General features: G+C 38.4%; 1 protein-coding gene across 1 annotated transcript in view; it reads left to right on the plus strand.

Annotated features, from left to right (window-relative positions):
- The first annotated feature begins 3376 nt into the window (after nt 1-3376).
- The window catches only part of MYO3A (myosin IIIA), a 166495-nt gene continuing 143251 nt past the window's right edge, over nt 3377-26620 (plus strand). Inside the window, exons 1-4 of the mRNA XM_027121878.1 lie at nt 3377-3556; nt 6163-6297; nt 20873-20977; nt 21582-21681. Coding sequence (XP_026977679.1) covers nt 3389-3556; nt 6163-6297; nt 20873-20977; nt 21582-21681 — 508 coding nt within the window. The 5' untranslated portion in view covers nt 3377-3388. The remainder of the gene's footprint in view (nt 3557-6162; nt 6298-20872; nt 20978-21581; nt 21682-26620) is intronic.

The raw sequence follows: 26620 nt of genomic DNA on the forward strand, positions 1-26620 counted from the left end.
TTCTGGGGAAGTCTTTTTAGTGTTCTTTTGCCTAAAAGTTTTGTTTGTTTTAAGTGGGACTTAACTAAGTGCATTCAGTTTCCAAAATGGCTGTGCATTTGTCATTTTGTGATTATTGTTTTATAATGTAGCAGTGCACTGCTTTAAATATTTGTCTTATTATGAACTGTTAAAGAGGAAATTATTTTAGATAAATTCCTGTTCTTGTTTAATGTCCAGCTCTAGTACTGCTAATTTCTGTATCTTTTCACGATATTTCAGAATTAATTGCTTCTTCACCTGGGCGACCATAGCACTTCAAGCCTATTTCTGTTACCTATCACTTTTCATAATATAGTTACATATTTATTTATCTATCCACAAGTTACCTATCTTTGTATCCCCAAAACTCTAAAATACTTTGCACACATTTGGTGTTCAGTCGATTTTAACTGAATTCATATGCCTGTATATTTAAAGACCAACAGTTAATCCCTAATATTAAAACAGCAGAAATTAAAATAGTGTTCAATAACATTGCCACTGAAAAGGCAATATTCCATAAAATGAATGGTTTTCCTGGTTGAAAACTCCTACTTCAGGCATTTAATAAGATTTAATTTGGTCTTTTGGTCTTAATTTTACCTTATGTGGATGGCATAAATGCTTATTTGCATGACTCAGGTAGCTAGATGTAAAAAGTAGTTATCTTGCGACTGATTATGAAATCACTAAAGTGGATGATTATTACTGATTACCTCCTACTTGTTTCTTTGCATTTCAGATCAAAAGCACAAATTTCTTAAGGATTAAGTGTTGTAAGAACTATTCATAAGTGTGTTTTTATGTAGTGATGTAAGCACTGTTCATAAGTGTGTTTTTATGTAGTGGTGTAATTTTCAGCAGGCATTCATAGCCATTTACTGGATGACGTCCCCTTAAATATAATGAATCAGAATATGATCCTTATTTTGTTTAGATTTTCAAATTCTTTTCAGCTCCTCCTAATCCTTATTTCTCTCTCCCATTTAAAAACTTTTTTGGAAGAACCATATTGATTCACTTATGCTACAGCTATGTATTTAACATCTACTATATGCCAGGCACAGAGTGAGGCATTGTAAGATTTGTAAGTGCACAAGAGAGATAAGATCTCAGTTCTCAGAATTAACAGGTAAACAAATAAACATTTGCCCATTTAGCGAGCATTTACTCATTGTCTGCAATGTGTTAGGCATCATTCTGGGAACTGTGGATACAGCGGTAAAAATAACAAAGTCTGTACCCTCTGATAGCGTACATTTTGATGGAGGAATAAAATGTACAGGGAAGACATTTCTAAAAATGTTATATTTGAGCTGAGATATGATGGATGAAATGGAACAGAAGAAAAAGACTGAGGCCAAACAGCAATTACTGATGATAAATAGAATGAACGCCTCGGGTTTGATGCATGTTGGTTTGTAGTTTCTGAGATAAGATTAAGTTTAGTAATGCTTCCATTTTGTCACTTAATTATTATTATTGTTTTTTTGCGGTACGCGGGCTCCTCACTGTTGTGGCCTCTCCCGTTGCGGAGCACAGGCTCCGGACGCGCAGGCTCAGCGGCCATGGCTCACAGGGCCAGCTGCTTCGCGGCATGTGGGATCTTCCCAGACCGGGGCACGAACCCGTGTCCCGTGCATTGGCAGGTGGACTCCCAACCACTGCGCCACCAGGGAAGCCCTGTCACTTAATTATTAAATGAGGGCGTCAGTTGGGAAATTTTGTGGGAGGCGATGGACAGCAAAGAGGGAACAATTTGAGGAGAGAGAAATTTGAGGACACAGATCACTGTGAAATAGTTGATCACCCCAGAGAGAAGAGAATATACAAACCAGGGAAGTGCAGTAGAATTGCTGGGCAGCATTGAGGGTCTACTTGCAAGTTTCTTATCCTGAGTTTAAAGTGAAGCGATACAGCCTAGTTGTGTGGTTTTCTCTAGCTACAGGCATAGGTGTGAAGAAGATACAGAGTTTAACCAGAGTTGGTTTCTCAACCCCAGGAGACTGGTGGCGGAGAAAGAGAAGAACAAGAGTGCTGAGGGCATTTGCAAGGAAGTTATAATAATTCAAGCTGTAGAATTTATGCTGGGGAAGGAGAAAATGAAGAGGGAATGAAGACTGAAGCGATCTGACGGATATAAAGAAAGCGAGGAATCAGTGGATTGGTGGATTAAATGAAGTTGAAAGTTGTGGTCAGACAAGTGAATTTCATGGGCTAATATTAGTATGTAATATTAACACATTTATTAATAGATGTGTTTCTATGTGTATGCATACACATACGAGCACAACTGCATCAACTTTTTTTTTTTTTGGCATCAACGTTTTAACATCGAAAAGAGGGAGGTTTTGCACAGATAATTGAAAAATTCTGAGGACCGCTACAAGTTCTGGTTTCTCTTTCTGTTCCTTTTTTTTTTCCTTTGTAATTTTATAGAAATGGTTGAATGTAATATAAGGGGAACATGAAAGGCTAAAAGCTTTACTTGGGAGATCTTATCTTAGGTTATGTATAAAATCTCTTTAAAAATCACTTGACCTTATTGGCCACATTCTCCTAATTATTTCAGCATTGTGCCAGGTGCTGGGCATACAGTCATATCAGGTCAAGGTGGGTTCAGAGTGGTCTTGGAGTGTAGAGGTGGGCACGCAACCCAAATGGGATGGAGAGTGGTCACCTTTGGAGGGAATGACATCTAAGCTAACATCTGAAAAGATAAGTAGTAGCAAAGAAACCACAGAAGTGGGAGGGAATAGAGTATATGAAGATCCTCAAGCAAGAAAGAAATGACCTGAGGGATCCCAAGTGGCTGGTTTGTAGTGTCTGAGGGAAGAGGTGTTGAGACATGAGGCTAGGAAATGAAGCAAGGGCCATATTTTAAAGGACCTGGTAGTTTATGTGAAAGAAATTTCATCCTAAAAGCAGTGGGGGACTGATCATTGGGTTTTATTTACATAGACCAGTGATACAAAACACAATCATTTTAAAGTGTGGGACTTGCTTTGATGGAGAGATTGAATTTTATCATCTCTAAGGTTCATATAAAGCAGTAAATCAAAATGATTTAAATATGTGCCTCTTATTTTAATCTGAAAATAATTAGTAGCAATTAAAGTGGAACTGTGTTAAACATGGAAAGCCCTGCTTACAAAGCATTATTAAACTCATATTCATTTGTTTGCAAAAAAGAATTGAAATTAAAATTTTTCCATGACTCTCAGTACATTTGGTTACTGCTGTGTATTTTCCACATCAGTGAAAAGATTAGATAATTTCCCGTGAGTTTATGTGTGCCATTTAATATCACCAATCAAATGTAGATGAAACTCTGTGCTTTTTCTCTCCAGTGATTTAAACTTCTAAGATGCTTCCATTAATTGGAAAAACAGTCATCTTTGATAACTTTCCCGATCCTTCTGATACATGGGAAATCACTGAAACAATCGGCAAAGGAACTTATGGAAAAGTTTTTAAAGTGTTGAATAAGAAAAATGGCCAAAAGGCAGCAGTCAAAATTCTGGATCCGATTCATGTAAGTCACATTGGTTTTTGTTTTCGTGCTGAGCAACATTTTAAAAAAATCTGTATTAAACAGTTAAACAGTCTCGAGGCATCTTATCTTGATCTATTTATCGCAATGTCAGTTACAATTTGAAGAAAATGTTTTAAAAAAAAAGTACTTGTTAGAGGTTCCTTGTTTATATGCTTAACATATATAATAAGGTACAATAAATACTTGATATAAGAATAAATATGTAATGCAAATAAGTATATAAATAATACAACTCTCAACAGCTCAACAGTTGATTTAATTTTATTTTAGATTTCAAAGTATTGTCAGAATACAGATTTATGGGTCTAGAAGTAATCCTAAAATATCGTCTGTACCAGATCTCCTTTTCTTCCTGTGTTCATTTAGGCTTCAGGCAGAATTCCTCTTATTCCAAACCAGAAATATTTTTTAAATTAAATTTCATTCAGAAAAGGGAAGTTAATTTTCAGGTTTACTTAAGTGTTTCCAGAGCAGAAATGATGCTCCTTTATAACCAGGGTGAGGTTCCTTGTGAAAATTTGAATGTCCTGGTCAGTCCACATGGCCTCTTTTTCAGCAGTGCCCCAATGGGCTCCTCCTTTGCTTTTTTGGGGAAATCCAGTTGTGATGAGGGAAACTCGTCTTTCTTTGCCTTTAAGAGCATGAGGAGATGGATGAGATTCTTCTTTCTGGGAGTGAGAGCTGGACATTGGGGAGCATTTTCAGCTACTGGGACATACGAAGCTCTCCCCTAGCACCTGGGGGGAGCTAGAATAAGCTCAGTGATCCCATAATCCCCAAACCTCTACTGAGAGCAGCTTCTCCAATTACTCAGCTCTTGCACACGTGATGGGAGTGCCGTGTGATGGAAATGACCTGATGTGTGTGGGGAGGGCATCAGAGTCCTCGTCACCGCTGCTACGCTCATAAACTGTAGGACTCTGCAAAAGGTCTGCCCCTGGGCCTCTGTTCACCTTGGTGTTGCTCTTTCTTTTTTGATAGTTTATTTCTGCTAAATCCATGATAACTACATAGTTTCATATATCTTTGAGCAGAGGAGAGGGAAGGTGGGGTTACTTTTCAAGTAGTAAATTAGATACACTGGAGGGAAAAAAATAAATAGCACTGTGACCAGGCTTCACTGATGCTGCATGTGTTCGTGTTCCCCTGTTGGAAAGTTCTTACCATTCAAACTGAGGGAAGAGAGACACAAATTAGGCTGTACCAAAGTAACTGTGCCTCTGGTCTTTGCAATTATGGGTCTGTCCTTTGGTCTTCACTGTTAAGGGTTGAGGTCCATGGTGGCGAGAGAAAGGGCTCCAGACTGATCCCAATGTATCGCCCCATAATCAGTGTCTCTCTCCCATTCCTCTGCTTCTTTGTGGACAAGAACAAGTGGCTTGTGAATACATGTAGCCGTTATTCTTTCATAATCTACTCGTGTTTGGTAGACTGCTAACCTTATACATCATGTCTTGTTCTATTGCTTAAATGAAACATGTAGATTCATAACTACAGTATGAAATGTGTTCTTTTGCTGCTGTTATTCTTGTCACAGTACCTGTGTATTTCCCTAAGAATTCTTTATTTACTCTCATTCATCATGCCACAAGTCAAATAAAAAAGATTTATAACCAGAAGATTATAATCTTAATAAAATAAATTTAGATGCACCCAGGCATTTTGCAGAGTGGCTTTTTTAAAACTTTTTATTAAAAGGGTCTCACTGTTATGGATTTTGAACTAATAATCTTCTCTCCAAGGTAGGGAGGAAATGAGCAATACTAGAAGGCAGTAAGCTAGTCCTGGATCTCACACAAACCAGCTCCTGTGACCCTGACTGCCCTGAGCTTTAGTTTCTTCCTCTCAAATTAGAGCTCTGGTCTGAAATTCTTTCCAGCTCTCTGATTCCATGATTCTTTCTTAAAACAGTGTGGACATTAAATGTTACCGTAAAATATTAGAAGTCTTTTTCTTATTTATGACTCTGTGAGTTGTTTCATGTATATGTGATTTTCCTAGATACATGACTAAGTACCTAGTCATGTTTGCACTTTTACTGATGGGATAACAACCTATTCTACTTCTGGGGAATGGGCCTTTAGCTAACTAAAGGCTGTATGCCAATTTATGTAACTTAACTCTTTCACTTTTTTGGAAAGGTAGGAGTTCTTTGCATGTATGACTAGTTTTTGATAGCCTTCGAATATCCTGTACTTCAAAGAAACAAAATGAACCAGCTAAAAGTTTTCATTTCAAATAAATGGCTTTGCCATCGAAATAAAGTTAACACTACAAAGAAAGGAACATCATCTTAGGTGGTTCTCCATATACGTTTCTTTCTCATTGCACACAAAAATAGCCTTTTATTTATTCCTTTTCAACGAAATAAATGTAATTAGAGATATATATGATTAGCAGGAAAATCACAATCTCTCCCCTTAAGCAGTGTAATGAGAAGTTTCAATACATAGTACTGAGTGCAGTAAAAACTATTCTGACTTTGCTTTGACAAAATAAAATTGTACATTTGGTAGTCTAAATTGTTTCTTTGACTTCATTCATGTTTTCCTCACCGTTCTCTCCCCATGACTTTTTGAAACTAGGATATTGATGAAGAGATTGAAGCAGAGTACAACATCTTAAAAGCACTTTCTGACCATCCCAATGTGGTCAGATTCTATGGCATGTACTTTAAGAAGGATAAAATAAATGGAGATAAGCTGTGGCTGGTTCTTGAGGTGAGTGTTTCAACATTATTTTACATGTGGAAATTTGCAGTGTGGTCTTTTTTTTTAAAATAAATTTATTTAATTTATTTATTTAGTTAGTTTTGGCCGCGTTGGGTCTTCGTTGCTGCGCGCGGGCTTTCTCTAGTTGCAGCGCGCGGGGGCTACTCTTCGTTGCGGCGCGTGGACTTCTCATTCCGGTGGCTTCTCTTGTTGTGGAGCACGGGCTCTATTCCCGCGGGCTCTAGGCGCGCAGGCTCAGTAGTTGTGGCTCGCGGGCTCTAGAGTGCAGGCTCAGTAGTTGTGGCGCACAGGCTTAGCTGCTCCATGGTATGTGGGATCTTCCCGGACCAGGGCTCGAACCCGTGTCCCCTGCATTGGCAGGCGGATTGTTAACCACTGCACCACCAGGGAAACCACTGCAGTGTGGTCTTGGAATGACTTAATGTTTATGTAACATTGACCCCGTAAAGCAGTTCTCATATGTTCCTGGCTGGTCACATCCTTTGTAGAATGTTATGCCCAGTTCTGGTCTTGCCACCTTTAGAAACATGGGGAAATGAAAGAAAATTAATTAAAGATTAAAAGAAAATGTTTCACGACTTCCCTGGCAGTCCAGTGGTTAAGACTCCGCCCTTCCACTGTAGGGGGCACGGGTCAGATACCTAGTGGGGGAACTAAGATCCCACACGCTGTGTAGACAAAAAAAAAAAAAAAAAAAAAAACAACAATAAAAGAAAATGTTTCCACAATAAAAGACTAAAGAAACCAGGATTATTTTTCTTTCAGAAGAACATGTTATAAAGGGACTTCACTATAATTTTTATTTATTCATCCATATTTTGTTCAACATAACACGTGACAGAGGCTCAGTGCCAGGTGCTATGATATGAGAGAAAATTAATGTACCTGAGGCTTCATTAGACAAAAATGGCGAGCTGCTAATTTCTTCCTCTGGCTTCACTGAATACTAATGACATAAACTGCAGAACCAGGTACGGTGGGTCCTCCATATCTGTGGGTTCCACGTAGTTGGATTCAAACAGCGTGATCCGTGGATACGGAGGGTCAACTGTATTTACATTTATAGGGAAAAACCTTACTAGAAATGGTGTTGAATATTGAATAAGTTGCCAGAGGGAAATTATGGAGTCTGCCTTTTCAATTTCTGAGAATAGGTTGGGACAATTCTCTCTAATGCAGGAGTACTGGAAGGTGCCCCACTAAGGTAACTGCCAGTTGTAGAAGAATGTAAGAATGTGTTTCTCCTGATTTTCATTGAGTATTTTTATTCAAGGTGAAGTAATCACTAATTCCAATAAAATTTATAAAAATTTTTAAAAGCTGCTCTTGTCAAACTCAGGGCTAGTAAAACCTTTATTTGTTCACCTTAACAGCATCTATTTATTGTATTCACATTATTTTATTTTTTTAATTGAAGTATAGTTGATTTAGAATGTTAGTTTATGGAGTAAAGCAAAGTGATTCAATTATATCTATCTATCTATAGATAGATAGATACACTCTTCTCATATTCTTTTCCATGTGGTTTATCACAGGATATTGAACATAGTTTACTGTGCTGTGCAGTTGGACCTTGTTGTTTATCTATTATATATATAATAGTTTGCATCTGCTAATCCCAAACTCCCAATCCATCTCTCCCCTGCACCCCACTTCCCCTTGACAACTACAGGTTTGTTCTCTGTGTCTTGTATTCACATTATTTCATTAACATTTGATTATTCTGTTTCTTTTTTAGAATGTGCCATTGATTTTCCTGCACAGTAATCACTTATAAATTATATTGTCTCCATACTTTATATTTTTTCTATTATGGTTTTTAAACGAATCTACAAGTAGTGATCATTGTAGAAAATACTTGAAACTATAAAAAGAACCACTCTTACCTCTGAACATATTTCCTTCATCTTTTTTTTTTGTATGTTTAAAATGATTGACAATATTATTTATGAAATTAGCGTTATTTTTCCGGTTCATATAATTTCAGATAGACTTAATCCTTTTTATCTTTTTAAAAATAAATACATTCACTTGATTAATAAAAAGCAAGTAGAACCAGAGGGCTTATAATACAGAACAATATTAGTGTAGATCCAGGTTAGTGGTGCCACCCTGTCCTGAGCAGGTAGGCCTGTGCTTTTGCTGTGTTGATCGCTGTACCTGGAATAGATGGCCGAACTTCTCTACTCTTTCATTTCCTAATCCGTATTCTGAATTTTGGCACGATTATTAATTGCGCCTCTGGGACCCTATGCCCTCCTGCTCCATTCTGGAGGTCTGCCAGGTATCTGACCTCTGATATCTCTCTGCTGCTCACCTGGGTGGAATCCACCGTTTCTGGATCCCCTGGCCTCCTCTTTCCCAGGTTACTTCTCTGTTTCGCACATCGTGTAGTTATGTGCCTTGCTCCCGTTATCCATGCTACTGATGTCACCAGATCTTGAGTCCATTCAGTTCAAAACCCCCATCTGTGTGTGTGTGTGTGTGTGTGTGTGTGTGTGTGTGGTGCTCAGGCAGGCTCCTGGATGTTGATATTTTGTATGTTGGGTAAGAGGGTGTCAAGTCTTGATGAGCGACCTCCAAAGGATCCCTTTTTTCTGCCCCTCCCCTCCCGTCTCCTCCACTTTCACTCTTACCTTGCCCTGTCCGGGTTACTCTGCTCAGGTGACCTCAAAATAGCCCCCAGCTAGCACTTCAGTTTGTGGCTTCCTCTGCATTGCTCAGTTACCACTCAGTCATCTGCACGCCATGTTGAAAAATTTTGTTGTGATCTCTTCTCCACTTCTCTCCCTTTTTGTTCTTTTTTCTCTTGTGGTTTTATACTTTTTTTATTCCTTTACTAGCATTTTAATGGAGATTCACATGTGAGAGGAAATAAATATATATGTTTAATCTGCCACCTTTAATTGAACCAGAGTCTTTCAAAATTGTAAAATAGAATTTTCAAGAACCTTCTCAGAATCTGAAACTGTGCATTATTTTATAGAAGTTTAAAAAAAATTTTAAATAACCAGTTGTGTTCTTCAAAGGTAGGCAATTTATTATGATTTCAGAATTATTTTGTATTATGATTTCAGAATTATTTTGTACAATTATTTTGTATTTCTCAGTTTAGTTCAAGATAGCTTTATAGTTTTAGTTAAATCATGCATTAAAACAAAGCAAAACTTTTACTCATCTCAACATAATTACCTAAGTAATAGAATATAAATTATGAACTTAAACCATTTTGCCTTAAATTAATGGTGAATTGTAAAGAATTTACTTCATATTTGTGTTTGTGTATTTGAGATGCGATGCTCTGCAAATCCTTAATGCAGTCTTGAATAAAATTTTGTATATTTATATCCTTCAGAACATTTTCAGTAATGCATCTTTAATTTTTTTCCTTGTTGAATCATTGGAAAATTAGCATTTGAAGATACAGGTGTTCTGCCTAATGTAGGCCTAAATGCGCAAGGACACAAGGTCCAGATCTTTGCCCAGAGTTTAAAAATATTGAATGAGATCATTCACTGTCTTTTATGCCTAACAAATTCCTATTCTAATTATATTGTCATTTCTCAGTATAATCACTTGGAGTTAGGTGTGAGTTGGAGACTCCAGGTCATAGTTAAATGTTCTTTTGAGAGAGCAGAAAAGATTGATTAAAATACTTTTGGAACATCAGGTACAAGCAAAGTGGCTTCCTGATATAATGAATCAGCAGAGACTTAACAGCTTCTTTGAACTTTGTCCTTATATTTTATTATCAGATGGAGGTATTGGAAATATCCCTAAAAGGCTTGAGAAAAAAGAGTAAATGGTAATTTATTAAAATAGTATTTCAGGAATCTGACCTATTTGCACTCACAAAGTGGGGGAAAAACACAGAGAAAGCAAGAAGTTGGCAAACTGTATGTAAGGTAGTTGATTTGCACATATGCAAATTAGACTAATTATATATACACATAAGTGGCTAGATGTACAATTACCTGATTTATAAACATGAATGGTGCAGGTGCTGCTTTAGAGGCACTTTCAGAAAATTGGCTTGTGGCATAAATACTTTATTCTACAAAATGACTACTAATTATACCTCTTATCATAATAAAGCCCCAATAAATTATTCTGCATGAGGGTAAGGATGGCCAAAGAGGGGCTGTGGTGTTACCCAGAGAGTACTGCTAACAGTGCTAGACTTCTGATGTGAATCTACATAAAGAAGGTGTGTCCTGGAGGGGCTGAGCCATCAGTAATATCCCTCGTTATCATCCTGGCATGTGCCGGGGGCGCCGTACCAGCTTAGACAAACTCCTGCCCAGCGGTTTTTCATCTTGAAAAATCATTTTATTTATATTTCGATCCAGAATTGAAATTCTAAGAAGGGGATTACTTGCTCAGATTTTACTGGATAGTCTGTTTTTTCTGTTATTTAGTTGTGATTTTTGAATTATTGCTTTCAGTGTGATACAATTTTTCTTCTTCCTGTTTTTTTTCTTTCATTTTGTTACACTATAAATTTTTGAGCATTAATGATATACAGGCCTCTGTTTAGGAACTATTTCCTTCTAAATTCTCTGTATATTCATTTTCAGGACATAGAGAAGAGCACTAGTTGCTAGCTCTCTGAAATTCCAGTTACACATTTGTAATGAAACTACCTAAGGAGAGAAGGGGTAGAAAGTTTTCTTTTGTGGGAACTGATTTTTTTTGCAAAATGTCTCTGGGAATTTTTATTGTTACTTAGTATTCTAGGTTTTCCTAATGATGTCAGCATAAAGGGAGAACTGATGTATTTTTTTTTTAACTTATGCTTCATTTTGAAATACCAGACTTATATTAATTTTTGCTTATTGCTATCATATCTCTTGACTGACCTGCTTTGTAAAATGTACATACCTCTTTTGCTTAGTGTTTCCGTTAATTCCTAGCATCTCCTGTGGAGGATCAGGGGCTGGATGTAGGCGGGGCTCGGGGGAGGTCGCTAGGTTTCTGCATCTGATTATCACTAAATCGGGAGACTAAAAAACAGAGTCAAAATTGAGTTAAATCAGTCTGGTATTAAGCATTTTCTACTGATGAGCTCGAAGGGCAAAATTGTAATTTACCCTTTCTTGGTTGGCCGGACAGCAGCACCTTAAGTACTTGAGGAATACAGTCTCCTGTCTCAGAGTCTATTTGTCTAGTATGTCCTCAGCCATAGTGGCTGTGAAAAGATGGCCTCTGTCATTGTGTGTGTGTGTGTGTGCGTGCGTGTGCGTGCATGCATAAGTGTCTAGGACTAAAGTTTATTCATCCAGTCATTTATTAATTCCATAAATATTATCTGTTACTTTGGGCCAGGCATTTTGGTAGGTTCTGGGCATTCAGTGGAGAACAAGACAAACTGTCATCCTGGGGCTTAGAGTCTAATGGTGCAGAAAGACGATTTAAAACTAAATAGACAAATTAAATAATTACACATTGTTATTGATACTATGAAGAATATAAATGGGGTGCTAATAAAGAATGAAAAAGAAGACCCTTTACGAAAAGAGAGGTGAAAGAAGGCCTAGCTGAGTAGGTAACATTTTAAGCCTCCACCTGAAAAAAAAAAATGCAGGACACTTGTGGTACCTTTGTTCTTTAATATATATTCCAGATACTCTGATAAGGATCATCCCCATCTCAAACCCACTGAAGCAGAAACTCCAAGAATGAGTTTTAGGAAACTAGTTTTTTAAACAAGTACTAAGGTGATTCTTATCAAAGGAAAGTTTGGAAAACACTGCCAGAGCTTCTCAGATTTCAGCGTGCATAGAAGTAATCTGGGACTTCTGCTCTGGCCATGACAGTAACTTGCATCATTGTGTGGCTGTACCATAAATAACTAGAAAACGGCATAAAATATATTTTTAAAAACACAACAATTTTCAAACACTGGGAAAGAGACAGCTTAAGACTGTGACATTGAGAAAAGGAAATAAACAAGAGGAACACTACAATTATCCCATCTTTAATCTTGGAGGCAGTTTCCAGACCACGGGCATAAGGAGGACATTCCCAAGGAGATCACAGCTATCTTGCTGAACTGAAAAGATTGGGAAGGCAGAAGTGGCTGGAATTTTCAAAGAAGGGAGAGTTAAGCAGGAAAAACGCTCCAGAAATCTGCATAGGGGTTCCCTTGAGTCTTTTACTGAAAACCAAGCTGGAAATGTATAGGGCAAGATTTCAGGCAGTTGGGCAAAGAACAATTATTAGGGTAAGAAGTACTGAAAAGCAGTAATCTGAACAACTGCTGGAGTTTGTGCAGGGTTGAGAGATGCTTGAGTTCTGATCAGCCAAATTGGGGAATCTTTGTTGAACCCCTGAGGCACTTAGTAGAGACCCTCCAGAAGGGTTATGCGTTAAAGGAAGGGCTAGACTCACCCTAGAATAAGAACTTCCCTTGGCCTCCCATAAGAAGTTCAAAAACAGGGCTTGAAATGTTCAGGTTGGTCCACAAGTAGATTAACTGCCTGACAGAACAAAATTCAACATCCATTAAGGGAAGACAACAAGATCTGAACATTCAAATGTAAAATTAGTCATGTCCATCATTTAATAAAAAATTATTAGATATGTAAAGAAGCAGGAAAAGGTGACCCATTATCAGAATAAAAATCAGTCAAAAGAATCAGACCCAGGAATAACCAGGATAATGGAATTAGCAGATAAAGACTGTAAAACAGCTATTATCACAGCGTTCAAGGATTTCAAAAGGAAAACATGAACATAATGTTGAAAGAAATGAAAACTATAGAAAAGAGTTGAATGGAGCTTCTAGAATAGAAAAATACAATATCTGTAGTGAAAAATATATAGTATTGAGTTTAACAGCAGCTTAGACATGTGGAAGAAAAGATCAGTGAATTTGAAGACCGGAAAACAGAAGCTGTCTAAACTGAGCACAGACAGACAAAAAAGGGAGAAAGACCCCTGCGACTTATGGGACATTATCTTGTATTCTAAACTGTGTGTAATTTCAGTCCAAGAGCAGTACAGGGGTGGGGTGGGGGGGCAGAGATACAGTATTTGAATAAATGATGGCTGCAATTTTTCTGAATTTGGTAAACACTAAAAAGTCACAGATCTAAGAAGCTCAAAATCCCTCTTGTAGGATAAACAAAGAAAACCACACTCAGATATGTCACAAACAAGGTGCTGAACACTAATAATGAAGAGACCATTACAAAAGCACCAAGAGGACATGTAGGGGTCAGAGAGGCGTGGTCACTGATCTGTCGTCCAGGGCAGTGGAATGGTATATTTAAAACATTGAAAGCCTTTCAACTTAGAAATCTGTATACAGTGAAAATGTTATTCATTAATGAAGGCAAAATAAAGACAGATGTTTTCATCAAAGGAAAAGAATTTACCGTCAGAGACCTGCACCATAAAAATGTGGAATAAAGTTTTCAGGCTGAAGGAAAATGACTTCATATAAAAACTCAGACCTGCAAAAAGAAATGAAGAATATTATCCATGGTAAATATAAAGATAAATAAGAACCTTTGTATGTTATATTTTTTAGTATCTTTAAAAGAAAAAAATCACTGTTTGAAACCATAATTATAATTATGGTTTGTGGGGTCATTACATGCAGAATTAAAATGTATAACAACAACAGCAAAGGGACAGGAGAGGAAAAATGGAAATGTACAGTCTTAAGAGTCTTACATTACTTATGAAGTGGTATAATATTATTTTAAGGCATACTGTGTTAAGTTAAAGATGCATATTGTAAACGCTAAAGCAACCACTAAAAATAAAATGAAAAAGTACAGTTAATAAGCCTATAGAGGACAAAATTAAATACTACAAATATTAGTTGTGTTCTTAAATGTTACTTCATTTGCTGTACACCCTTACAATTTCCAAAGACTTTAACTCATTGTTTATTTTTATAATTTTCACCAGTTATACTGGGGAATGAGTCCACAGAGTTCTTCACACTGTCATTCTGGGGAAAAAAATGAATCCTATGAAATCTTTAAGAAAGAAATAATCAGTCTTGTTGACTCATTTATGAGGGCAACATTATACTGACGAAAGAAGACAAAGATATTACAAGAAAAGAAAATACATTCTGACATTTCACATGAACACATTTGGAAAAAATCTTTCTCAGAATATTAACAAATTGAATCCAGTAATATATAAAAATGTTAATATGTTATGACTGAATGGGATTGATCCCAGGAATGCAATTTTATTAAAACATTAAAATAAGTTTGTTAAACATTAAAATTTATTGCATCATAATTCACTGTATTAATGGAATCAAAGAGAAAAAAATCAATAAGAACGTGTCAAAATTCAACACCCATTTGTGATAATCTCAGCACTCTAGGAATAGATGGAAATTTCACCTAACAAAGTGCATCTACCCAATTTCTTATGAAGTGTGCAAAAAAAGTTTGGACTCCTTGCAAAAGCATATATATAATATGTTTAATATCTTTTTTTGGGGGGGAAATTCAAATTAAAACCACAATGAAGCTATAGTACACACCCACTAACATGACTAAAATTTAAAAGACTCATAATACCCAGTATTGGTGAGGTTGTGGAGCAAATTGAACTTTTACACATTACTTCGGCAGTGTGAAATGGTGCAGTTACTCTGCAAGCAATACAGCCGTGTCTTATAACATTACACCCACAGTTACCAAAAACTTCACGTGTAGGTGTTTGCTAAAAATTGGTTTCTATAAAACGACTCAAACGCTTTTATAAAATGAGCAAAGTAAAAACTAGAATGAGTGTTAGAAAATGAGAGTTTCTGCTTTTGTGGCCTCACATGGGATATGGTCAGACTAAGCGAAGCGTCTTAGAGCATTCTTAGAATAAACAAAAAACAATGAAAAACAGCAGAAGTCAGAAATGCCAACTGCAGAAGTCAGTAGTCCTTTTCCAGAAATTCGAGTAAAAATCTCGTATCTCTCCTAACACAGTGAAGACAGAATACATTTTGAAAACTTATAAAAGCTGTCTTTGGAAGTGAGTTGTAATGATCTGTTCAGAGAATATCATCCCTTTTGATTTAGGTTATTGGGTTTTTTTTCATGTTTGACTGCAGCCTAGGGAGAGGATTCATTCTTACTGTTGCTCTGTCCTTTCATTAGTGTAGCTCTGGCTTAAGAAAATTATGCTTCAATTTTGTTCAGTGAAAGAATGTTAAGGCCCTGTTGTAGCATTGTGCTGCGAAGCTACACTTAAGGGTTTTCTGGTCCCCTATTACAAATCCCCCTTTTAACCTATCTTGGTGATTTAAGAATTGCATAGGGTTAATATGATGCAATTCATTCCTCTGGGTGCAGTTCTTTTTAAATGGAAACATAATGGTCATTTTCATTTTTTATGATCTGTTGCTTAATTCAACATTTGCATTTCCTTTAATATATTTTAATCCTTCACATTCATTTAAAAACAAACGTACTAAAGTTAATTGTTTTTCACTTTATTCATGTATGAAAGGCATTTTATGCTAATTGAACAAAAGTAAATTTCATCCTAGAGCATATTTGAAATGTTGCTAATTCTAAACAAGGATTTAGAATATTCATGGTGATATCTCATCTTGGGCATCTTTAGGAAGAGGTCAACCACAAGTTAACTTGTGGTTTATTGACATTTGGTCCCTATGGTCTGTTTAATAATTTCTTTTTCGTTTTAATCTACCTCTTCTTGAAGTTTCATTCAAAAGACCCCTTTCCATTCTGAAAATTAAACCACTATTCCTGCTTAGGCAGCAGCCAAATAGTAGAATAATTAGTTTCTAAGAAGACCCTGTAAGGGGTCTGACATAACTTGGAGTAATTTTCTTTGCTCCTTCATTATTAGTTTAGAACCTTTTCAAATATTCTTGATGTTAGCAGCTAGATTTTAAAAAATTAATAGATTTTATTTTTTTGAACAGGTTTAGGTTTATGGAAAAAATGAGTGGAAAGTTCAGAGAGTTTCCATAAATCCCCCTCACCAAGTTTTCCCTGTTATTAACATCTTGCATTGGTATGGTACATTTGTTACAGTTGATGAGACAATAAGGATACATTATTGTTAACTAAAGTCCATAGTTTACATTAGGGTTAATTCTCTGTGTGGTACATTTTACAGATATTTTAAAGACTTTATTTTTTAGCATAGTTTTAGAGTCAAAGAAAAATTGAGAGGGAGGTACAGAGATTTCTCATATGTCCTCTGCCCCCACACATGCATAGACTCCCCCATTATCTACATTTCTTACCAGAGTGGTGCATTTGTTACAACTGATGAACCTACATTGACACATCAGTACCATCCAAGGTCCACAGTTTACATTAGGGTTCACTCTCGGTGATATACTTTTTATGGATTTTGACAAATAAATAATTACCTGTATCCACCATTACAATATCATATAGACTTGTTTCACTGCCCTAAAAATTCCTCTGTGCTCCATCTGGTCATTCTTCCCTTTCTCTTCCCTGAACCCTGTTAATCATTGATCTTTTTACAGGATCCATTGTCTTGCCTTTTCCAGAATGTCATATAGTTGGAATCAGACAGTATGTAGTATTTTCAAATTGCCTTCTTTCACTTAACAGTATACATTTAAGATTACCCTATTCCTTGTGTTGGTAACTAGGTTTTAAACCCAATTCAGAGTCATATTTTCTGTTTTCTGGGTACCTTTGAATAATAGAAAAGTGTTCTGTAATAATTGGGCATCCATATATAATCCATACCTAACACATGTACAAAAATTAACTGAAAATGGATTATAGACCTACCTGTATGTGGAACCTAAAACTATAAAACTTCCTGAAGGAATTATAGAAGAAAAATTTTTTGACCTTGGGTTAGGCAAACATTTTCTTGATATGACATAAAAAACACTTCCCGTAAAATTTTTAACATGATAAATTTAGAACTTCTGCTTTTCAAAAGACACTTAAATAAAAGGTCAAGCCACAAACTGGGAGAAAGGACTTGTATCCAACATATATAAAGAACTCTCAAACCTCAATAATAAAAAAAAATAAAGAATAAACCAAAAATTTGAACACTTCACCAAAGAAAGTAAATGGATAGCAAATACATACATGAAAAGATGGTCGATGAAATTAGTCATTAGACAAACTCAAATCAAAATCACATGAGATCCATTTAGAATGGCTTTTTAAAAAGTCAGTGTCAACTGCTGACGAGGATGTGGAGCAACTGGAACTCTCGTTCACTGCTAGTGGGAATGCAGAATGGTACAGCCACTTCGGGAAATAGTTTAGCAAATACCTAGAAGGTCATACATGTGACCGATAGGACCCAACAATTCCCAACAGCAATGAAAACCATATTCATGGAAAAGCCTATTATGCAAATGTTTACAGTGGTTTTCCTCATAATTGCCAAAAACTGCAAACAACTCAAAAGTCTTTCACTTAATGAATGGATAAACAAACAGTGGTTTATCTATTCAGTGGAATACTCAGCATTAAAGAAGGAATGACTAACATTAAAATAGCATTAAAGAAGGAATGTACAGCAACAAAGATGAATCTGAGATTCATTGTGCCAAATCAAAGGAGCTAGACTTAATGGGCTACACACCTTATGACTCAATCCGCATGACATTCCTGCGAAGACAAAATCATAGGGGCAGAAAAGAGATTAGTGCTTGCCAGGGACTGGGGAAGAGGTTTGACTACAAAGAGACAGGAGGGTAGATTTTTGTGTGATGGAGTTGTTCTATATCTTGACTGTGGTTGTGGTTACATGACTAATATGTTTGTCAATACTCAGAATTGTATGCTAATTTGGGTGAATTTTATTGTATGTAAATTATGCCTCAACATACCTTACTTTAAAAAAAAACTAAAGTGTATATCACAAAGAATCCTGTATTCTCACCTTTACTAGTTAGGGAAAATAACTATGTCAAAGAAATATTGATACCAGAAAGTGGTATTTGAACTTCTTAGTGCAAGCTCTATGATCGCATTAGTTCTTTTTTCAATTTTTATTTTATTTCCTGCACATTTCTTTTTTTTAAAATAAATTTATTTTTTATTTTATTTATTTATTTATTTTTGGCTGCGTTGGGTCTTCGTTGCTGTACATGGGCTTTCTCTAGTCGCGGTGAGCAGGGGCTGCTCTTCGTTGCGGTGAGCAGGGGCTACTCTTTGTTGCAGTGCACGGGCTTCTCATTGCAGTGCCTTCTCTTGTTGCAGAGCACAGGCTCTAGGCACGAGGGCTCAGTAGTTGTGGCTCGCGGGCTCTAGAGTGCAGGCTCAGTAGTTGTGGTGCACAGGCCCAGTTGCTCTGCAGCATGTGGGATCTTCCCGGACCACGGCTCGAACCCATGTCCTCTGGCATTGACAGGTGGACTCTGAACCACTGCGCCACCAGGGAAACCTCGTCCTGCACATTTCTTTATGGCTCCTTTATTCTCCCTGTAAGATCCTAGCTGTTTACTCTTGAATTAACATAAGAGTCAACCACAGAAGATGCAGCAAAGAGGCCACACTTTGGAGACATAGGAAAAGCCATTCAGTCACCCTGCAATGAATTTTGGAAATTTAAAAACTGGTCCTAAAACTTGGTTCTTTTAAATAAGTGCTCTGCAATTTAAAGGACTCAATTTCTTTTCAGTCAATTTTTAAAAAATTAATTAATTAATTTTTTTGGCTGTGTTGGGTCTTCGTTTCTGTGTGAGGGCTTTCTCCAGTTGCGGCAAGCGGGGGCCACTCTTCATCGCGGTGCGTGGGCCTCTCACTGTCGCGGCCTCTCCCGTTGTGGAGCACAGGCTCCAGACGCGCAGGCTCAGTAGTTGTGGCTCACGGGCTTAGTTGCCCCGTGGCATGTGGGATCTTCCCAGACCAGGGCTCGAACCCGTGTCCCCTGCATTGGCAGGCAGATTCTTAACCACTGCGCCACCAGGGAAACCCTCTTTTCAGTCAGTTTTGAATAATTTTGTGAACTAATCTTGCTGGGCCACAGAGGAGGCAATGTGACCCTGTATTCTGCTGTCAGGACAGCACACTCTGCTTCTTATCCAGTTAAAAGGTGCTCCCTTTTCTGCAGAAGAAAATGCTGGTTTGGGAGTGCTAGGGCTGCACAGATTCCTGTAGAAGATGAAAGTTTTCTTTGAATGTAGAAAGACACCAGTTATAAAAGGAGTTGCATCTAAGTGTTCATTTGTGACTTCGTGTTTAGATTTTAAACACACTTACAAAAACAATATTACACATGATGGCTAGATCGACCAGCCGGCCCAGACCTCCTTTTGGGGGATCGTGACATGTCGTGATTAAATGTAAGACTGGACTCTGAAGTCAGGCTATCCAAGTTGAGGTCTGAGCTCTGTCACTACTGTGTGGTCTTTTCCAAGTGACCTTTTAGCATTTTGTGCCTCACTTTCCCAATCCTTAGTATGGAGATGCTAATAATTCCTATTTCACAGAGTGGTGAGATACACAGGTAATGCATGTAAATGGATTAGAAATGTGCTAGCTTAAAATATGTGCCCAACACAGCTGTTATTATCGAATCTATAATGTATCAGAAGTGTTAAGGCATCCAATAAAATCTAATCACTGTGTTAGAAAAAAGTTTGAGAGAAAATGTGTTCAGTATTTTAGATGAGGGTGTCAGGAATACACTTCCTCTCACCTTTGTTTTCTACCTCCATTTAGGTCAGTAGAGTCAGGGAAATGCCAGGCTCTTAGTTTGCAGGCACTGAGGTGTCAGAGGAGGCCCCATAGTTGAGGGTAAGGGCAAGGAGACCATGGACCAGAGCCCTGGGGGGAGAGACAGAGCTGACAGCAAACGCTAATGGATCAGACATTAGGGGATCACGGGGTCAAAGCTTTGTTGGGACCATTTACCTAGTTATCTCCCCTCTCATGTTCCACTGCTAATGTCAGTGTTTGTCTCTTCTGAGAATGCACAGCCTGTTTGAAAGTTTACTGTGGGACTTCATGTTACCTAACTTCAGAGAAACCTGGATGTGAAAAATTCCCCTACCATGCCCCTCCCTCTTGTTTGTCTCTACTCTTGGGAGGTGTGGAGGGAGGAAGAGCTAGGGAACATGACACTTAAAACAGTTTTCGAAAATAGTATTTGTAACCCTTACTTCAGCACACTCTGAAGTTTTACCAGAAGGGAGGTATGTCTTTAAATTAATGCACATATGAAACAGTATATAGCCATGGATTGAGGTCACATTGCACTATTAATTAAACTATCAGGAATCAAGAATGCCTTTAAGCCCTAGATCTTAAAATTTGAGACTGATTTATAGAATCATAATTCTTTTCCTTAAATTTATAAGCCAAGCCCAGTGCTTCTCCAGATTCTCTTCTAAAAATTAATTCAAATGGAAGCTGTGTTCCAGTAATTAATTGTACACTAGTACAAGTTTATATCTTCATTTCATTTATGAAACCATAAAGATGATGGGAATAATTGTTCGAAACAAAAAATTAGAACAGTTTTGTAAAACGTTTTGAGAAAACCTTTTATAGCAAGTACTTAAAATGGCATATCATTTTATTATCTATCTTGAAATATTCTTTTATAGCTGTGCAACGGAGGATCAGTGACAGATCTTGTGAAAGGATTTCTGAAGAAGGGCAAAAGAATGAGTGAGCCCATAATTGCCTATATTTTACGTGAAGCGCTGTTGGTAAGGTGGTTTAAATTGTTTGTGCATTAATTAGGAGGCAGTTCCAGTTAAATAAAAAGTGAGGATCCTATTTTTAGCAAAGCATCACTACATTAGTATTTATCGATGCAAGAGTAAGATGCAAAATGTGAAATGTTTAGCATAACTAATTCCTTTTTTCCATTAGAGATCTACCCTCCTTGTGTCAACAGAAACCTGAGTTTTGATCTCCTAGGTATATTTCTGAGATTATGGTAAAGGTAGATAATGTGTATTTTTACTAATAGTTAGGTTTTTATTTGCCATTGTTTATTTATTTATTCCTTTAAGAGCCATTATTTCAAATGAGTGTATAGAATGTTTTCTTATGTTGAGATCAGCACATTTTAAATAAACTATTTGCTAAGGGCTGAGGAGTATGCACTGTTTTTTTTGAATTTTTCTATAGTCCAAAGTGGAAATGATATACTTTGATTTGACTAACTCAATGTGAAGCATTTAAGAACCTTTGTTAATTTTAACGTGTGGTGTGTTTCCTATTGATTTTGTATAAATGCATCCGTCTGAAAAATGTGTTTTTGCTGCTTTCTCTAAAAGTCACTATGTATTTATTTCCCACTTCTAGGGACTTCAGCATTTACATAACAACAAGACTATCCACCGTGATATAAAAGGAAATAACATCCTATTAACCATCGAAGGCGGAGTTAAACTCGTAGATTTTGGTAAGTTTTGTTTGAAATGCATGGATTCGGGCCGCAGAATGACTCGTGTGACGTGATTTGATCGTTTTCCGTCAGCCTTGCTTTGTAGGCATCAAAAGAGAAAAAACCAGTATCTCATTGAGGTAGGAAAGTTGCAGAGATTTTAAAAAATTTGGCAAATGAGAGATTCCCAGAAGGAAGAGTGACTTCTTTCAAGTCGGCCATCGTGTGCCTGTAACGCTCCTGCAGCAGTATGTGTGGTTGATCCTCTGAAGTAGACGGGCTCCACGTAATCACACGAAGTTTAAATGGTCAAGCCCGCGGCCCTTACTACTGATTGCCTTCCCCGACGCGCAGGTGCCCAAACCCAGGATTTTGAGACGTGAGGGGAAACCTTCAAATGTCTCTGGGAAAATGTTTTCCCTCCTAAGAGGGCAGCACAAGTAAAGATGGTCTCTCTCTTACTTGGGACCTTCCATGTCTTATTGTGTTGCCCGCAGCCACCTTGTTCTATCCTGAGGTGTTCCATCCCAAGTGGAAAGGCAGCCCTGCGAGACGGGAAGAAGGAGGGTCCTTGGTGACATAGTCCAGCCACTACATCAACTGACTTTGAAACCTCCCCTATCTCTGGACCTTCTGTCATGTGAGATAATACATTTCCGTATTGACTGAGCCAATTCGGAGTGTCTGTGTCAGAGCCAGAGGCACTGTAGCTGATACCTCGGCTCCTCCTTTTCCAGTTGTGACAGTGATATCTCCTCCGTCTCACTGGATCCCCACTAACACACGACACCCGTGAGAGCGGGTAGCATTATTCTGGGACATCTCAGTATCCTTGTTGTTCTCCCCTTCCTGCACTCAGGCTGGGTAAGGTGTCTCTCCTTGTGCTTCTGTACCCTGTATATTTCTCCATTTCTGTGTTTATCACATAAGATTATGATGGTCTATTTGGTCTTCCTATGTAGATAAAGATACTTAGGCTCACAGATAGACAGGGTCATTAAGAGGCGGGACTATGTCATCTTCTATTTTGTAGACCTAATACTTTGGGAATAGTAGCTTAGTGAGTAATAGTTGAATGAATGAGTGACTCTTCCTTCATTTTGCATTTTGGAAAATGAAGCTTAGGGAAAGTAATCGACTTACTTTAGAAATTCATTGTTTTAATCCCAGTATGTAGCTCTTTAGTGATCTGTCTTCACCCAGGAATGAACTTCAGAGCATCTAGACAGGAACAGTTGAATAGCGTATCTTTCGAACGACCACGTGTTTTTTTCCCTCAGCTGAGCATTTGAAAACTACGGAGCAGCAGTGAGCTTGGCAATGAATTCCTGGTTAATAGCTGGGATGCAGCTAGTGTGTGTTACTAGTTGAGTTCAGAGCCGTGCATTTGAACAATCTGTCCGGGTTAGGATGCTAATGAGAACTTGTGCCTGAAATTCTAAAAAACAACAAACACTCTTCACTGCTCCATGGACAGAGCCATGACTCTCTTCAGACAATAATTTTGGCTCCGGTCTTAACAGACCCAAATGGAGAACTTAATATTTAACTTGAGATCTCATAATTCTCTTGCTCTAAAAAGTGGCTACAGTATATAGAGCCCAGATGAAAATGGTTAAAACAAATGTAGGTAAACGTCTTCTTCAGTCACACACAAAAAAGAACTTGATAAACCAGTAGCTCTGAGAAAGGCAACTTCCTGGGACACCCTCCAAAGTAATCCAGAGTAAAAATATACACCTAGATAATAAATAAAGTGGCCTTTATTATGATATCTTTAGAAAGTAGTCATGATGTAGAAAGCCGACAAAACAGGAGCTTTGGTTTTATATTAATTAACTTAAAGACTTTACTGTCAGCAGCAATTAGAGAAGAGGGTCAGTTGCCTATTAAATGTGTCCCTGGTGTCTGATACTAAAATGCTATTATTTGCATATGAAAGGATGCTTATATTTCTGTTCTCCATGGTAAGAGGACATGGATTCGATTCACCTAGGATGGTTTAAGGTTTTCATATGAATTAAAACCCGAGGATGGGGCTTCATACGTAGTGAGGCTTCTCAAGGGCATAAGGAATACAGTGTACTGAGCCACCAGCTGCAGAGCCAAACTGAAGATCAGGGTCCTCAGTTTATGTTTAAATCAGATTTTCAGAGAATGCCACAGCTGGGAGTAAAGGGGTTTAGAATATATTTTTATTTGGATTTCTCTCGTCATAAAATGTGCAGTGGGCTCATTATTGGGTACTGGAGATCTGTACTCGGATGGCTGCCAGTCCTCTAAATGCTCAGATGGAACCCCACCATCTCACCCATTCCCGGGGATCTGCTTCATATCAAGAGTTTCTTGCCTTAGAAAAAAGTCCTCGGTATCTGTTTTGTTGCCCAAGCTAGAAATCTTAGCTTATCCTTGAGCTTTCCTCTGTCTTCACCGCCCACATCTACCATGCGTCACAAGGCTGTGTCTCTGTTATAAATTCCCAGGCTCCATCTTTATCTCTCTGCCCCGGTCCTCACCATCATCTCTGACCTGGGCTCCTGCGGCCACACTTTACTAACCCCGCTGCAGCCGGTCTCATTCCTCTCCTTCCAGACCATTCCCCACACCGCAGCTCTGGCTCAGCTGACCCTGCCACCCTCTCGCTCAATATCTTGTGCGTCGTTTGTCAGCCCTCCTTGGGGAGGGCTGTGCGCCTTGTGATCCTGTCTGCTGGCCCAGAGTAAAGCACTGAATGATTAACACCTTTTTTTTGCCCCTTGGCGCACAGCAGGGACCGCCTCTTCCTATTACCTGTGAGCCAGGTCAACTTCTTTCAGCCTCTTAAATGTACCACCGTCTTTCTCAATCAGGGCTCTTAACACATGTGTCGGAGGAAGTTCTTCGAAATTGGTTAACATGCTCTTCTCTTGCTTATCCAAGAATGTGACCTTCACCCCAGTCTGCCAGAAGCATCTCTCTGTTTGGGGTGGGGGTGGGGTTAAGATTTGTTCCAGAAGGAATGCAAGAAAATGACTGAGGTGATATTAAAAAATAGGAATGTGTAGCAAGACCCGGGTTATCTCTTGAGAAAGATCTGTCTAAATTGCTTTATCTTCTCTTTAGCTTATGGAGAGGGAAATTCCAGGGATCCATCGTAGGGTTTTGCATAAGAGAGAACAGAAAGAGGGACACCCTTTCCAGTTCTCGGGTAATTGTGGAAAGGTGAAACAGAGAAAGAGGCGGGACAGTGAGATGAGCTTTTAAAAAGTGAAGGTGACAACGAGGGTGGAAAGGAACTCTTACCCTCACTCTTCCCACCACCATCATTCTGAGTCCCAGACAAAGTCCCTGCAGAGTCTGCGCCAGTGCAGACTGGTGTGATCACATCGTCCTGACGCAGAGGTGTAGAGTGATTAGGTACAGGAAGCACTCAAGCTGAGCTTCTCCAGACCCCTTACCCTCTGCTCCCGTTAACCCCCCAATAACTGAAAATCTGTCTGGGGAGTTTCTAGAGGGGGCTGCTCAGGATGGGCGGCGAGGGGCAGAGCCCAGATCACCTGAGCCAGGTCTGAATAGGAGTCACAGCCAGACCTCAGAGCACTGTCAGCCCCAGCTGAAGCCACCCTGAGCCTTCGTCTGCCAGGAGGCTCTACACAGGTAGCCCTGCCTGCATGGGAAGAGGCCACAGGCTCACTGGATGCAGACCCCCTCAGGAGGGCCAGGGGACCCCTAGCAGGCAGGCAGACAAAGGAACATGGCCCCAGAGACCAGAGACCGACCACACCCGAGGACCCTCCCTCTTCTCCCCACCACAAGGTCTTATAAGCCATCCCTCATCCTGTACAGACAGTACCATCTTCAGGAGAGAAGAAGGAGGGGCTCCATCTGAGAGATGGAGCAAGCACTTTCATTCAAGAGAGACTGAACTCTTTCTAAAAGGACTTATGGTTTCGATCTGACTAAGCTTTACTTCTCCCAGCCAGTGGGTAGGGACATAGGAGAGCCCATGATAGTTAGAGGCAAAATGAAGAAATCACAATGACAGTTCTCTTTATGTGTCTAAGATTTATGTCATTGAATTTTGTGACCGGTTACAAACATGATGCTTTCCCTGCATGGAAACCTCCCCTCACCCTTGCACCCAGCTAACTTCTGTCTGCCTGGCTGAGAACTTCCCCAACACCCTATCCTTTCTTTTTTAAAAAATTTGTATTTTATATCGGAGTACAGTTGATTAACAATGTTGTGTTAGTTTTAGGTGTACAGCAAAGTGATTCAGTTATACATATACATACATCTATTCTTTTTCAGATTCTTTTCCCATTTAGGTTATTACAGAATAATGAGCAGAGTTCCTTATACTGTACAGTAGGTCATTGTTGATTATTTATTTTAAATATAACAGTGTGTGCATGTCAGTCCCAAACTCCCTAACTATCCTCCCCCTACCCTTCCCCCTGGTAACCATAAGTTTGTTCTCTAAGTCTGTGAGTCTGTTTCTGTTTTGTAAACAAGTTCATTTGTATCATGTTTTTTTAGATTCCGCATATAAACAATATCATATGATATTTGTCTTTGTCTGTCTGACTTACTTAGTATGATCATCTCCAGGTCCATCCATGTTGCTGCAAATGACATTATTTCATTCTTTTTAATGGCTGAGTAATATTCCATTGTATATATGCACTCTGTCTTTTCTTTAGCCAAACAGTTATCACACTTGATTGTAATCATGTGTTTAATCTGACTACCTTCTCTGCTAAGCTGTGAGCTTTGTGATGGCTCGGTCTCTGTCTGGCCTGTCACTCTGTCCCTGGAACCAAGCATGGCACTGGCACATCAGAAGTGCTCAATAAATACTCTCGAATGAGTGAGTGAATGGGAGGCAGGATTTTCCATGTAATTGTGTGACCTTGAGAAGGTCACTTAAAATCTCCAGGGACATCAAGTATGAAAAACAGTCTCTACCTCATACAGT

Source organism: Aethalodelphis obliquidens, unplaced genomic scaffold (genome assembly GCF_003676395.1).
Source record: "Aethalodelphis obliquidens isolate GAN/ISIS:26980383/991018 unplaced genomic scaffold, ASM367639v1 scaffold23, whole genome shotgun sequence".
NCBI lineage: Eukaryota > Metazoa > Chordata > Mammalia > Artiodactyla > Delphinidae > Aethalodelphis > Aethalodelphis obliquidens.